The sequence below is a fragment of the Temnothorax curvispinosus genome, unplaced genomic scaffold (genome assembly GCF_003070985.1).
Source record: "Temnothorax curvispinosus isolate PA1 unplaced genomic scaffold, ASM307098v1 QBEX01002449.1, whole genome shotgun sequence".
In the NCBI taxonomy this organism is placed as follows: Eukaryota; Metazoa; Arthropoda; class Insecta; order Hymenoptera; family Formicidae; genus Temnothorax; species Temnothorax curvispinosus.
The window spans coordinates 1-12,153 of NW_020212229.1; the positions used below are offsets into that span (position 1 = coordinate 1).

At 43.4% G+C, this 12,153-nt stretch overlaps 3 protein-coding genes across 4 annotated transcripts; 1 reads left to right on the forward strand and 2 right to left on the reverse strand.

Moving 5' to 3' along the window:
- Positions 1-4: 4 nt before the first annotated feature.
- LOC112451657 (serine/threonine-protein kinase fray2-like) lies at positions 5-5,497 on the reverse strand (the record flags this gene model as incomplete). The annotated part of the gene is made up of 7 exons (XM_025011425.1): positions 5,023-5,497; positions 3,243-3,347; positions 2,542-2,680; positions 1,621-1,785; positions 992-1,541; positions 307-882; positions 5-217 (listed from the first exon to the last, which is right to left on the reverse strand). Coding segments are annotated over exons 1-7 (1,762 nt in total), but the record flags the coding sequence as incomplete, so codon positions are not given.
- A 321-nt stretch (positions 5,498-5,818) lies between these two features.
- Positions 5,819-8,212, reverse strand: LOC112451666 (U5 small nuclear ribonucleoprotein 40 kDa protein). The gene is made up of 6 exons (XM_025011440.1): positions 7,923-8,212; positions 7,721-7,850; positions 7,325-7,638; positions 6,970-7,242; positions 6,686-6,851; positions 5,819-6,141 (listed from the first exon to the last, which is right to left on the reverse strand). The coding sequence occupies exons 1-6, from the start codon at positions 8,034-8,036 to the stop codon at positions 6,089-6,091; spliced, it is 1,050 nt and encodes a 349-aa protein (XP_024867208.1). The 5' UTR covers positions 8,037-8,212; the 3' UTR covers positions 5,819-6,088.
- Positions 8,213-8,311: 99 nt separating this feature from the next.
- On the forward strand, positions 8,312-11,576 carry LOC112451665 (N-acetylglucosaminyl-phosphatidylinositol biosynthetic protein). Of its 2 annotated transcripts, none has more exons than XM_025011438.1 (8): positions 8,312-8,489; positions 8,568-8,749; positions 8,874-9,030; positions 9,239-9,418; positions 9,807-10,041; positions 10,125-10,422; positions 10,585-10,945; positions 11,199-11,576. In XM_025011438.1, the coding sequence occupies exons 2-8, from the start codon at positions 8,724-8,726 to the stop codon at positions 11,268-11,270; spliced, it is 1,329 nt and encodes a 442-aa protein (XP_024867206.1). In that variant the 5' UTR covers positions 8,312-8,489; positions 8,568-8,723; the 3' UTR covers positions 11,271-11,576. The 2 variants fall into 2 exon arrangements, with proteins under 2 accessions (XP_024867206.1, XP_024867207.1); XM_025011439.1 differs by having other exon boundaries at positions 9,260-9,418.
- Positions 11,577-12,153: the final 577 nt, after the last annotated feature.

A 12,153-nucleotide genomic window follows, 5' to 3' on the forward strand; every position in this document is an offset into this window, starting at 1 on the left:
CTACTGCTAGTATTACTACTGAGTCTTTGTCTAGTTTGTTCGTGGGTTTGACTTATCATCAAGTAACGTTCGTGCATAGCATCATCGTCTCGCTCTCTCCTTCTAGCCTGTTGCTGTTGTTGCTGCTGCTGCTGTTGATGTAACTGCTGCTGCATTTTTTGCTGTTGCTTCTGCTGTTGCACGAAACTGTAACTTCGACCCAACGGCTGCGGCACACCTTGTAAAATAATAATCACCCATGTATTGCAAAAGACACGCGCACATACAGGAAGGTGGCGAAAGAAATATAAAGATTATCTCGCTTACAGTCGAGTGAGTTGTTGCACGCTGTGTTTCGCCTGTACTCCTTTTCCCTATCGCGCTCTCGCTCTCTCTCCCGCTCCACCGCTTCGAGACCTCCTCGCTGCTTCGACGTATTACCGCTATGTACGCCAGCGACCCTACCGAGACTCTTGGCAGGATCGTTTCTCTCGGACAACATTGCACCATACACATCCCTGACATTCGCTTCCGAAAGCGACGCGGAACATCCGTGATGCCTTCTACCTATGCTACCCGTACCATCCTGCGGCTGCTTATTCATATTTCTCGAGTGCATGGAACTCGGATAAAAGGCTGGCGGGTTCGTTTTATCGAGACTATTGACTCGTTCCCGATGATGCTGCTGCTGCATCTCTCGCTCTCTATCCCTATGGTAACGATTGCCACTCTCCATTAAGGAACCATACTTCTCGCCTTGTGATTTGTAACTATGGCTAAGTTGAACCTCAGGCGGACGATACGGTGGCATTTCCTGCCTGAAGACTCGAGATTCCATCAGAGAATCGCGATATGGCGATGTACTCGGCTCGGGACCATACGAGCCTCTACTACTTTCTCTACCTAAAATATCAGGAAAACAATCGATACAACCGGGAAGATATGTGTACGTGGCTTGCACGTAACAAGTAATTATGACTTGAACGTAAAAACAAATATTATACATCCTTACCATTTTTACTTTTGTCTAGGTCCAAGTTTCCAGCCCTACCTTCGCGTTGCGGGTCGGTGAAGGTCTTCTTCTTAAATAGGGGTGTGCTGGTCGAAAGCGACAGACCGAGTGGCGGTGGTTCTCCCACCAGCGATACAGACTTCTGATTTTTCACACTTTCGAGAGTTCCGCTCTTGTGACACCTAGTCTCCAGAGTGCCGGTGCCGCTACTGTGCTGCCTAGGGGAGGATTGTGCGGTGTTCACCGGCGTTTGCGCGACCGAACGATGATGCCTGTGTGGCGAGTCCAACAAACGGTAACCGGTTGACTCCAAGGAAGTCCTACTGTGCGAGACAGAGCTGTCGCTGGATCTACCAGAATCCTGCGAGTGATTGTGTTGTCTGGTACGTGTCGTGGGTACTTCATGGTGCCTGTGATGCCTGTTATTGTGGTGATGATGGTGATGATGGTGTCGTCTCGCGGACGGAGACGGGGAAGGGGGAGAAGTCTGAAGGTCGACGCCAACCGTAGAAGTCCGCGTTTTGTTCGCACTACCGAGAGAAAGAGCTTGCTACGAGAAAAAAAACGTAGTCATGTAGAATCTCGATAGGTCAATATCATCTAAATCCTCGGAAGAAAATTAAATTTACCAGTGTCGGAGTCAAATTCGCATTCTCCTGATGGTTAAATCGCGTCGATCGACTAACCGAAGGAGTTTGCGTCTGCGTCGAGACGGATTCTTTCTTTCTCGGCTCGGTTACCTTTTGAGTATCAGATGTGCTACCGCTTGCAGGTTCCGTGTTCTGTTTTAGCGTCTATATAAATATAAGTAAATATAAATATAAAAATATATAAATAAATTAATGAATAAAATATAATAAATTAACGATTGATAGCCAACATTAATTTTCTCTATCTATAAAATATAGAAGAATAATAGAGAATATGTTTTATAAAACGTTTGACACAAATAAGATCGCAATTTATATTATCATTTATGTACATCCCATGCAATCCTACTGTTTTATAATCTGTTATATTTCAACATATAAGTAGATGCCATAGAATATGTGTATTTTCCGGGAGACATCTGGCAATCATATTTTTGTCAAACTTTAAATGAATAGCATTATCATGAGAGAAGTTTCATGATAGTATCGTGGTATAATGTAAACCAGAGTTTTTTCTCCCCGCTGCAAACGTCTATTTATAGCTGAGAAGAGAGCAGACGCGCTTGCACACTTATATCTCCACCACTTTAAGATACACGAGTTCTGTGTAACGTGCGTTATCCCGGAGAAACTCACAAATCATTACACACATCCGTGAATATATATACACGCGTGTGCGAGAACGTATGCGGAACTCGCAGATTTTATGTGATCCGTAAAGTAAGTACAGATCCCGGCGGATGCCGGCCGATGGAAGGCACGATCTTATCTGGATTTTATCTGCACTCGAAACGCCGAATAGCCAACTCAATCGACGTGACTCACCGCGCCGCCGGCACCAATATTGTATAAATGTGTTAAATCATATCAAAACGATATCGAAATGTTTTTTCTTTTTACCTGAAGTTTCGCCAACGGGATGATGTCACAGTCCGTCGGGCGGTGCCACACGGTTTTCTGAGATGTCGCGTTGTAATAATAAAACCGCGAGGTATTCTGATCGAACAGCTCCCACCACTGATTGTTATCCGTCTTTTTCCTACAAATTATTAAACGGGACATGTAGGCACTACATTTATCGTCATAGCTGGTGACTTTCTCTAAGATAACTTTCTCTAAAATAATTACAATGGTAACCACCTCGAGATAATTAACTGATTACATATAATCAAATTAAATGCGTTGAATATAACTTTAAGATAATAGCTAATTGTAAATTAGGCACATTAGAATTAGATGATTGATTCAACCTCGAAATTATATTAGCCACTAGAAAAAAAATGGATAATTTATTTTCTCTAAATTGTTTATTCTCTAAAATTTTAGAAAGTTAACTTATTCTCTAAGATTTAGAGAGTTATATATATATAACTTATTCTCTAAAACTTTTAGAGTTAACTCGTTCTCTAAAAAATTTTAGAGAGTTAATTTATTCTAAAAAGTTTTAGAGAATTAAATTTATTCTCTAAATTGTTTAGAGAAACAATTTACTGTAAAAAGAAAACATTTTGTGGACTAATTCTTTCAGCGAATGATCAAATAGATGTGAGGCACGCTGCACGAAAACTACTGAAGAATCGATATAAGGGAATATAGCTTACACAGGTACACCCGGTGGAGGATCCCATACGCATTCTCCCGTGGTCAGGTTCGCGTACATGTGCTCCTTCGTGCGTGGCTCTATGATCTCCACCCATTCCATCCTGCTGCAATTGTCAGCCATTAACATCTATCCCTGTGGGGTGGCTTTAATTCTCCGCGATCGCGAATCTATCGGGGTCCTAAAATAACCCAGCGCGGCCAGGAAGGCAAATACACCTTGCGCAACGGCTCCAAATCACTCTCTTCCCCTAAAACTTTCACTCGCCGTCGCGGGCTCTATTCGCCTTCGGGACAGTTTTTTTTTCTTTTTCTCTTTTTTTGGTCACTCGTACGATACGAACCGACGCTCGCGCGAGTTCTCAGATATGCATGCGGTACTTGAACGATAAAATCGTAAGGCGGGATCGATATGTCACGAGGCAGTCCCGGAGCGCGAGACACCGAGAACAGAAATATATCGTCGCGATGCAACGACACGGGGCCGACGGCAGACCGTAGCCTCCATTTCTTATTTACATCCACCGCGTATCCTCGCCACCGATATTATACGTCTCGGAAATCGGAATACGTCGTGCGCGATTTCTCGCGGGGAAGCGGAGTAGAAAAAAAATGGGGGGCAGGAAGGTGACTCGCGCGGAGCAACGTGTGGCGCGTTTTAAAGCTCGACCGCGATAACGGAGAGCTTAATTGGAACGTCGTACGGCTCGACCTCAGGAGGGGAAAAAAATCGCCCTCGCCGCAAACAGACCGACAAGAAGGGGCGGGCGGGGAGAAGAGGGGGTTGAAAAGAGGGACACCCGGCGACCGCGCTCAAGATTCGCGGGGCGCGCGAGGACGTTCTCAACGGAGGCCGACCGCGACGGAGCGACGATGACAATCGGGGCGAACGAAGGAGGGTGTTTCGCCCGCTCGTCCATCCGTCCGTCCGTCCCGTCGCACCCCACCCCGCCCTGACACGGGGCCCCGCAAATTGATAGGAATGCTGGGCCGCGATGCAACGAGAGAGAGGTCGTCTGCTCTGATGTCATGCTGGCCGTTTAATTGGCTGAAATAGGCCGCGGAGATCCATTCGCGCGCGTAGATCGCGAGCGGTATACGTATAGCGGAATAGCGTTGACGCGCGCGGGGAAAAGGAAGAGGGAGAGGGAGAGGAAGGAGAATGGGATGGATAGAGAGAAACAAGAGAAGGAAGGAAGGAAGAGGAACGGAGGCGCGGTAACACCGAGAGGAAAACGCGCGGCGTACGACGCGAACGAGCCTGAAACGCGGACTGCGAAATATAATGCGAAAATGTGCGCGAGGGCCGCGAGGGCCGCGCGTGAGGGAGCGAGCGAGAGAGAGAGACCCGCCCAATCGCGACGGCGGCCTAACTTCAGCGCGAAAGCGCTCCGCGAAGGAGCAAGGAGCGCAGCGGAAAATCGCTCGCGTTCGGTTATCAGGAACGGCGACGGCGAATTCTTCTCTCTTTCTTTCTCTGTCCCTCTCTTTCTCTCTTTCTCTCCCTCGCTGCACCGAAGGGAAAGAACGGAGCAGGACGGAGAGAGAGAGAGCGAGAGCAGAGTGCAGGACGGAGACGGGGAGAGGGAGAAAACTGGGACGGGTGACTGTAAAAAAAAAAATTCACTATCGATCTGCGAGCACACCGTCGGTCCCGTGTGTGTGTCTCGCGACGGCCGCGTTTTCCCTAGAGCAGAGCAAACGCGCTGCTGCACCTCCTGGGTGCAGTCGGGTGCAGTTAAGGGACAGGCAGGTTTCTCCCGTGGTGCCGAGGGCCCTTACCCATCGGATGCCATCTCGCGCGTCTCTGGCTGGCTCGCCGTCGCCGCCACCGTTGCCGCCGTCGTCGTCGTTGTCGTCGTCGTCCTCGTCCTCGTCGTTATTCCCTCCGTCCTCCTCGTCGCCGCTGCGGCCGTCGCCGTCGTCTCTCGCCTCGTCACCGTCGTCGTTGTTGCAACGCGCGACGAGTGCAGCGCGGCGCGGTGCGCTACCGCGCTCCGCTTTTCCACTCCACTCCAGTCTCAACCCGCTTGCCCCCTCCGCTTTACCCTTCGGGCACGTCACCGGTCACCCTCGCCGACGATTCACCACCACTCGCCCGACACTTGGCACTGCGAACGACGGATGACACTCGGATGTCGCAACGTCCCATTTCCGCGAGCGCGAGCAGCGACGACGCGGCCCCTTCACGGCAGCCTCGCGGCGGCCATCTTTTTTCTTCTGTTTAGTTCGTGGTTAGTTTCGCCGCCCCGCTGCGCCGCCAGCAGCACTCCCCGCGGGTAGTGACAAAAATTCGCTTTCGCACGCGCGCGTGTGCCCTCCTCCGTCTCTTCCCCCTCCTTCCCTCGTGAACTGCGCCGCGGCCTTTAACTAAACGAGCAATTAATCGCGATCGTTATATTGCCGATCGTAGAAATTGCAGAAAGCGATTCGGGCGATTGACTCTCGTTATTATCGACCCGCGCAAGCTCTCATTACCATGAACTCGCGTATGACTAATTAATGATGATTATCTCTGAAAGGAGACAGAAAAAATGCGCACAATGTAGGAAAGGAAATGAAACTAACAGGGGACAAATTACTGATATTCAAAGGTGTTTCTTTCTTTTTTTTTACAGGTATACGTAGATATTTTACGGACAAGGTCCGTATGGTGTACAGTGTCGGCATTGCCCGGGCAATGTCAACATAGCACAACGCGACTGGGCAAAGTAGTTTATTAGCGGACATTGCCTGGTTTAATGTGGGCAAAATTGACACTGCCCATCCAGCGATGGCAATGTCAGCAACTATTATCACATTGCGGACTTTGCCCGTAACAGATATATTAAGTATAAGTTATATGCTATTAAGTCTCGATTTCACCCAGGTAGATTTGCTTGTCGCTAGATCCCGAGCATACTGAAACAAATGCAATATTATTGTTTATCGAAATACATCAAAAAATGTACAAAATTCACATTATTTTTTATATGAGAGGTTTATCTGTACAACAGATTTATATATGAAGAGAGTGCAGGAGAAAAACAATTAAAGTCCACTTTTTGTCGAAATTGATCTGATGATGCTATCAAAGCCCGGTGTCCACGATGCTAGAACTGTGTCCAAGTGTTTAAGTTAATCAACTTGCAGCTCTTACAGAAAAGTAGCAGTTTCATTGGCTTAAACCGAAACTTGGACACAGTTTTTGCATCGTGGACACCGGGCCTTAGGCCTGTTCTTTTCAGCTGAACTTCTTATACGGTTCATCTTTTCTCTTTTTCTCTCCAACGTGAAAAAAAGCTGAACCGTGCAAACCTTGTTTCCTTCATATATAAATCTCTCATATCAAATCTATCCTATATTTGATATATCAAATATTTTATATTATATATTTAATCTATCAAATACATTCTATATTTGATACATTGATATGAGATTTATCTTATTACGAATCATCCCATACCTATGGGCTCCTTCGGGTGAAAATCGATGTCATTTACAGATCCATTGTGCCCCGGTAATTTGTACAATATCCTACGACTCGTCGTATCCCAGACGTAGTGAAACCGATCTGACGATCCCGCCGATACTTTGCTACCGTCCGGTGACCACGCACATCTCAGAAGATTCTAAAAAGAGCAATGTTAAAGCTGTGTAATTTCCCATCGTCTATGGCATATAAAGCTACAGACAATTCTTTTCTCTCAAGTTGTTACAGATCAGATTAAGGCAATACGAAGGGGGTACCTTTTCGAAATTATGCTGATGCCCAGACAGTATCTTCACGCAGCGCTCATAGGGCGCGAATGGTCTTACGTCCCATATCTTCAGTGTGTTATCCATTGCGTTGGAAAGTATGTAAGATCCATCGGGACTGAGGCTCAATCCAGTGATGGTGTCGGTGTGTCCTTTCAACTTGTAAAGTACCGCGTTCTTTCGAAGATCCCACACCTTTATGTCGTTATCAATCCCGCCGCTAATCACTTGTTCTGCCGTATCGTTGAACGTCACTGCGGTAACCTAGTAGCGTTAACAAAAGTTTGTACACAGATGCCGCTTACGTTATTCATATTATTCAATAAAAAATACACTTTTATGATACCTGGTATGTATTATTCAATGTATAACATTGACCCCGTTTCCTGGGATCCCAGATACGTATCGTACTATCGTCGCTGCCCGAGCAGAGCAGCGTAGGTCCCCTTCTTGCTCCCGATACAGAATTCACGAACGAAGTATGACCCTTCAGCTTCTTAATTCGCGTCCCAGCTACTATATCCCACAAACCCAGCGTCATGTCTGTGCTGGCTGTGTACAAATGATTGCCGTCCGGACTGAAATGTAACTCCATCACTGCGCCACTGTGCCCGGTCATGATGCCAATATTTTCGCATTCTCCGTAAACATTCCAGATAACTGTAAAGTACGCAATACCTCATTAGACAAAATAACTGAATTTACACGTAAACATGTCAATCCAGCTCTGCGCAAGACTTACAAATTTGTCGATCAAATCCCGTGGAAGCGAGATACTGTCCCTCTGGATGAAATTCTATAGAGAAAATATCTCCCTGGTGTCCCTCGAGCAGCATTATCATCGACATTAAGGAGGACGTCCGTGGTGGGCCCTTTAAAATATTTTATTATTAACAAACGTTATTTTTTCCAAGAACATACAACACACTTGAGGTTATACTTACGCTCTGCACAACCGCCTTCTCTCTGCTGCTGAAGACGACTTCATTCTTGGTCCTTTTCGAAGCGGGCACCAACGCCAGAATATCGTCTCCCTTTCTTTTATCCAAGATCGGCATGTTGGTGGAATATCAATTTAACTTCAAGCACAACCAGACATTTATTTACTCGATTTCGCGTCGCGCAGCGATAAACTAAAGCGCCATTTGAATCTAGTTTGAGTACTTCGAGACCTTCGAGTTCCTTATAGCCGGTAATATCAACGCTCTTCTATTATCCACCTGAAATTGAGGCTTTACTGGTAATCTTTTGTTGGTTAACTTGCTGCTTGCTGGAGGCCGGAGGTTCAGAGGGACTAGGGAGGGAGTGGGAGGGAGCAAAATAATTTACAAAATATTATTGCTTAGTGCTGACTCTTATATTAAATTTGCGATAGAAATACATAGAATTAAATACAATCTGAGGTTTATTGCGCACAAGGAAGTTCTGAAACGCCGAATGAAACTCCCATAAACGGACCAGCTTGTCGAGTCCTCGGCGCGAAGTAAATTCGAGGTTTTTTCGCGATTGAGGTTAGAACGCTTTCCGGGCGTAAATTATCGTGCGACCGCCCACAAATATGTTAATCGCCTACTATTGTCTATTATCAGAACTGATTAGAGATGCATGAATGTGATCCGAGGCGACCCGACGTGCGCCGTGATGGGATAATAACAGGACTGTTATCGGGCGGGAACGGAGGACGATGATACGGCAAATTTGCAGTCGCGTTAATCGAGCAGCGTGAATCATGCACGGGCGTGAAGATGAGCGGTGCAAGACACAAAATATGGTTTGTATAATATCCTTTCGTCTTGAAGCTGCACACGCGCCAATACTTCTTTCTCTCTCATTTATCGTTGATAAACCTTCTGTTTTTATTGTATATACATGTAATATATATACGGTTTGTACAGCATGGTCTCGGATTTCTTCTATCCGAACATGGGCGGCGTCGAGGAGCACATCTTCAATCTGTCCCAATGTTTACTGGAGCATGGACACAAAGTGGTGATCCTCACACATTCCTATGGGGACAGAGTAGGAATTAGATATATGACAAACGGTCTGAAAGTACGTTTCGCCTTTATTCGATTAGCTGTAAAGCGTCGTCTACAATACACGGAGTAAGCGTGGAGTATATTTCGCTTACGCCCTTACGCTAGCTCTCTTAAAACCGAAAATAGCCCTCTTACTCCTTACTCCACACTTACTCCGTGTATTGTAGGCGACGCTTAATAATCATACGTTTTTTTTTCTTATAACTTGTGTCTCATTTAAGGTATATTACATTCCCGTCAAGGTCTTCTACAACCAGTGTGTTCTTCCAACGATGGTGTGCTCTCTTCCACTCATTAGGTATATCTTCATAAGAGAAGATATACAGATAATACACGGCCATTCTGCATTTTCCGCTTTAGCGCACGAAGGGATGCTGATTGGTAGATTAATGGGACTGAAAGTAAGTCTTGATTGTACTAACGACCCTAACAGTGCATGTTATCATAAATGTAAAGCTAAACATAAATCAAACAGTCGACTTTCGAGCAAAAGCAAAGGATGTTGGTTTAAACCAAAAACAATTTTATATCATATAAATATAAATAGTTTACGTTTCAACTTATTAAGTCTTCCTCGGAATGCAAAAGAACATATTTGGTAAATTACACGTCATAAAATAGATAAAATATGGAAGATCATGAATGTACTTAGAATACACACCTAATTTACTGAGAACATCTTATAATATTCTCTATTCTTGCGAAATCATCTGAACATTCTCAGAAGCTATATGTGTTGTTAGAGAATGGCGCTTAGGTAGCACGAGGTGACTAACGCTATGTTTGCAGACAGTATTCACGGATCATTCTCTTTTTGGTTTTGCGGATGCGTCCGCTATTCTGACAAACAAGTTTCTCGAGATATCGTTGGTCGACTGCGATCATTGCATATGCGTGTCTCATACGGGAAAGGAAAATACAGTATTGCGAGCCAAAGTGCAAAAGGAGAAGGTGTCGGTTATTCCAAACGCCGTGGATACCGCATTATTTACGCCTGACATCGGTAAACGGAACAACGACTTTAGTAAGTTCAGATTCCAAGATCTCTTTCTGGCTATATTAGGAACGTAATCAGTCTAATTGCCATAATGTGACCGTAAATTTCAGTTACCATAGTAATAATATCGCGATTGGTGTATAGGAAGGGTGTTGACCTTCTAGCCTATGTAATACCCGAGATCTGTTCGCGTCATAAGAATGTACAGTTCTTGATCGGTGGAGACGGTCCGAAGAGATGGCTCATAGAGGAAGTAAGGGAGAGAAATCTGTTGCAACATAGAGTTACCTTGTTAGGCAGTCTGGAGCACTCTCAAGTCAAACACGTTCTGAATAAGGGTCATATCTTCCTGAATACAAGCCTGACAGAGGCTTACTGTATGGCTATTGTAGAAGCAGCTTCTTGCGGGTAAACTGCAACATGATGCATCTTGTCTTCTTGTTATGATGCCTGAAATTAATTTAGATCTTTCTTAGTTTCTCTAATAAATACCATTTAGCACATTCTTTCATTAACAAAATTTTTAAATAATGACAAATAAAAATGAAAATAATAAATACTATTTTATAGTTTGCAAGTAGTGTCAACGAAAGTTGGAGGTATTCCGGAAGTTTTACCGCCGGATCTGATTTACCTCGTGGAACCCACTGTACCTGGATTAATTAAAGGGCTAGAGATGGCTATAACGAACTACAAAAAGGGCAATGTTGAATGCCCTTTCGAGACGCATAGGAGGATAGGCTTATATTACAATTGGTTCAACATTACCAAACGTACGGAAATAGTGTATAATTTAGTGAAACGTGAAGCGAAAAGAAATCTAGGACAGCGATTAGCTAGTCAAATACGAAGTGGTGTATTGGCCTACTTGCTCGTACTGTCGTTATGCTATATAATACTACAAGTCCTGGAATTCCTCGTCCCAAGAAAGGTAATTCAAAATCATCTAACTTGTACGCATGTATTCTATTAGTTATAATTTGTATATTGTCATGTTTTTTAATTCTGTGTAAAATTCTGTTTCTTATTTTTTTCCATTATTTTTTTTCATATTGGCTTACGTATTTAATTTTTATTTTTTTAAATTGTCTACTGCTATATGCGCATATTTAATATGCATATCAAAGAGAATCTTTGTATTTATAAATAAATTTATTCGTTCATAAAAATAAACAAATTTTCAGTATATCGATATTGCGCGAGATTACAACGATATTCATGTTGTACCATCCAACGGGAAAGGAAAAGAAGATTAACTATAATTGCAGAAGCCTGAAATGTAAATTTCTCAATGTGTTCAAGTATTTTATTCTATAGGTACTTTGGAAACATTCCAGAAAAACTTGTTTTCTGCAAAACTTATTGTTATACAGGTAATTATGGTGTGTCTCCGCGTAAGAAGAACAATCGTCGTTGCATTTACCGATAAATTTTTAAAGAAATATAATTATATACATATATAATGTATGTATAGATGTTGTACACATAGAGATAACAATGCGCAAAGTACAAATGTCATAATACTTGTACGTATATAGAATTACAACTGAGAGACGACTGTTTATAACAATTTTATTTATTATACTATCCTGCTTTCGCACGCGTAATTTATATGCGTTTTAAAATAAATGACGGCACATGGCGTTTAACATTCAAATACTGACTCGCCAGTCCAATGTTGAAACATCGGATTTATGAAAATAATATTAATTTGTCCATTAAATGATTTTTTTATTATGATACATGACATCCGTATGAATCAATGCATAACATGTATAACAATTCGTAACGATATCCAACTGCAACGCCGCTCATCTCGCATACATTTAATACATATGCTTAAGAAAGATTTATTGCGTTCATTAGCATTACAAAATATCGTCGCGTGTATTATGAAATATCGTTCGTGCTTACTTTTAAATCAATCCGCGCTAATTTCCAAGCAGTTATTTGTAGCAATATGTGGAGTAGAAAGGTTAATTCGTGTTCATGTAATCCCACCATATGGTATTATCATACATCAATATCTTTCTTTTTGAGGGCTTTTCTTTTTTTATAAGAATCAATAAAATGACTTTCATTCAGAACTCGTTATCAGAATATATAAAGTATAGTGTATATTAACTTACAAAAAAAAAA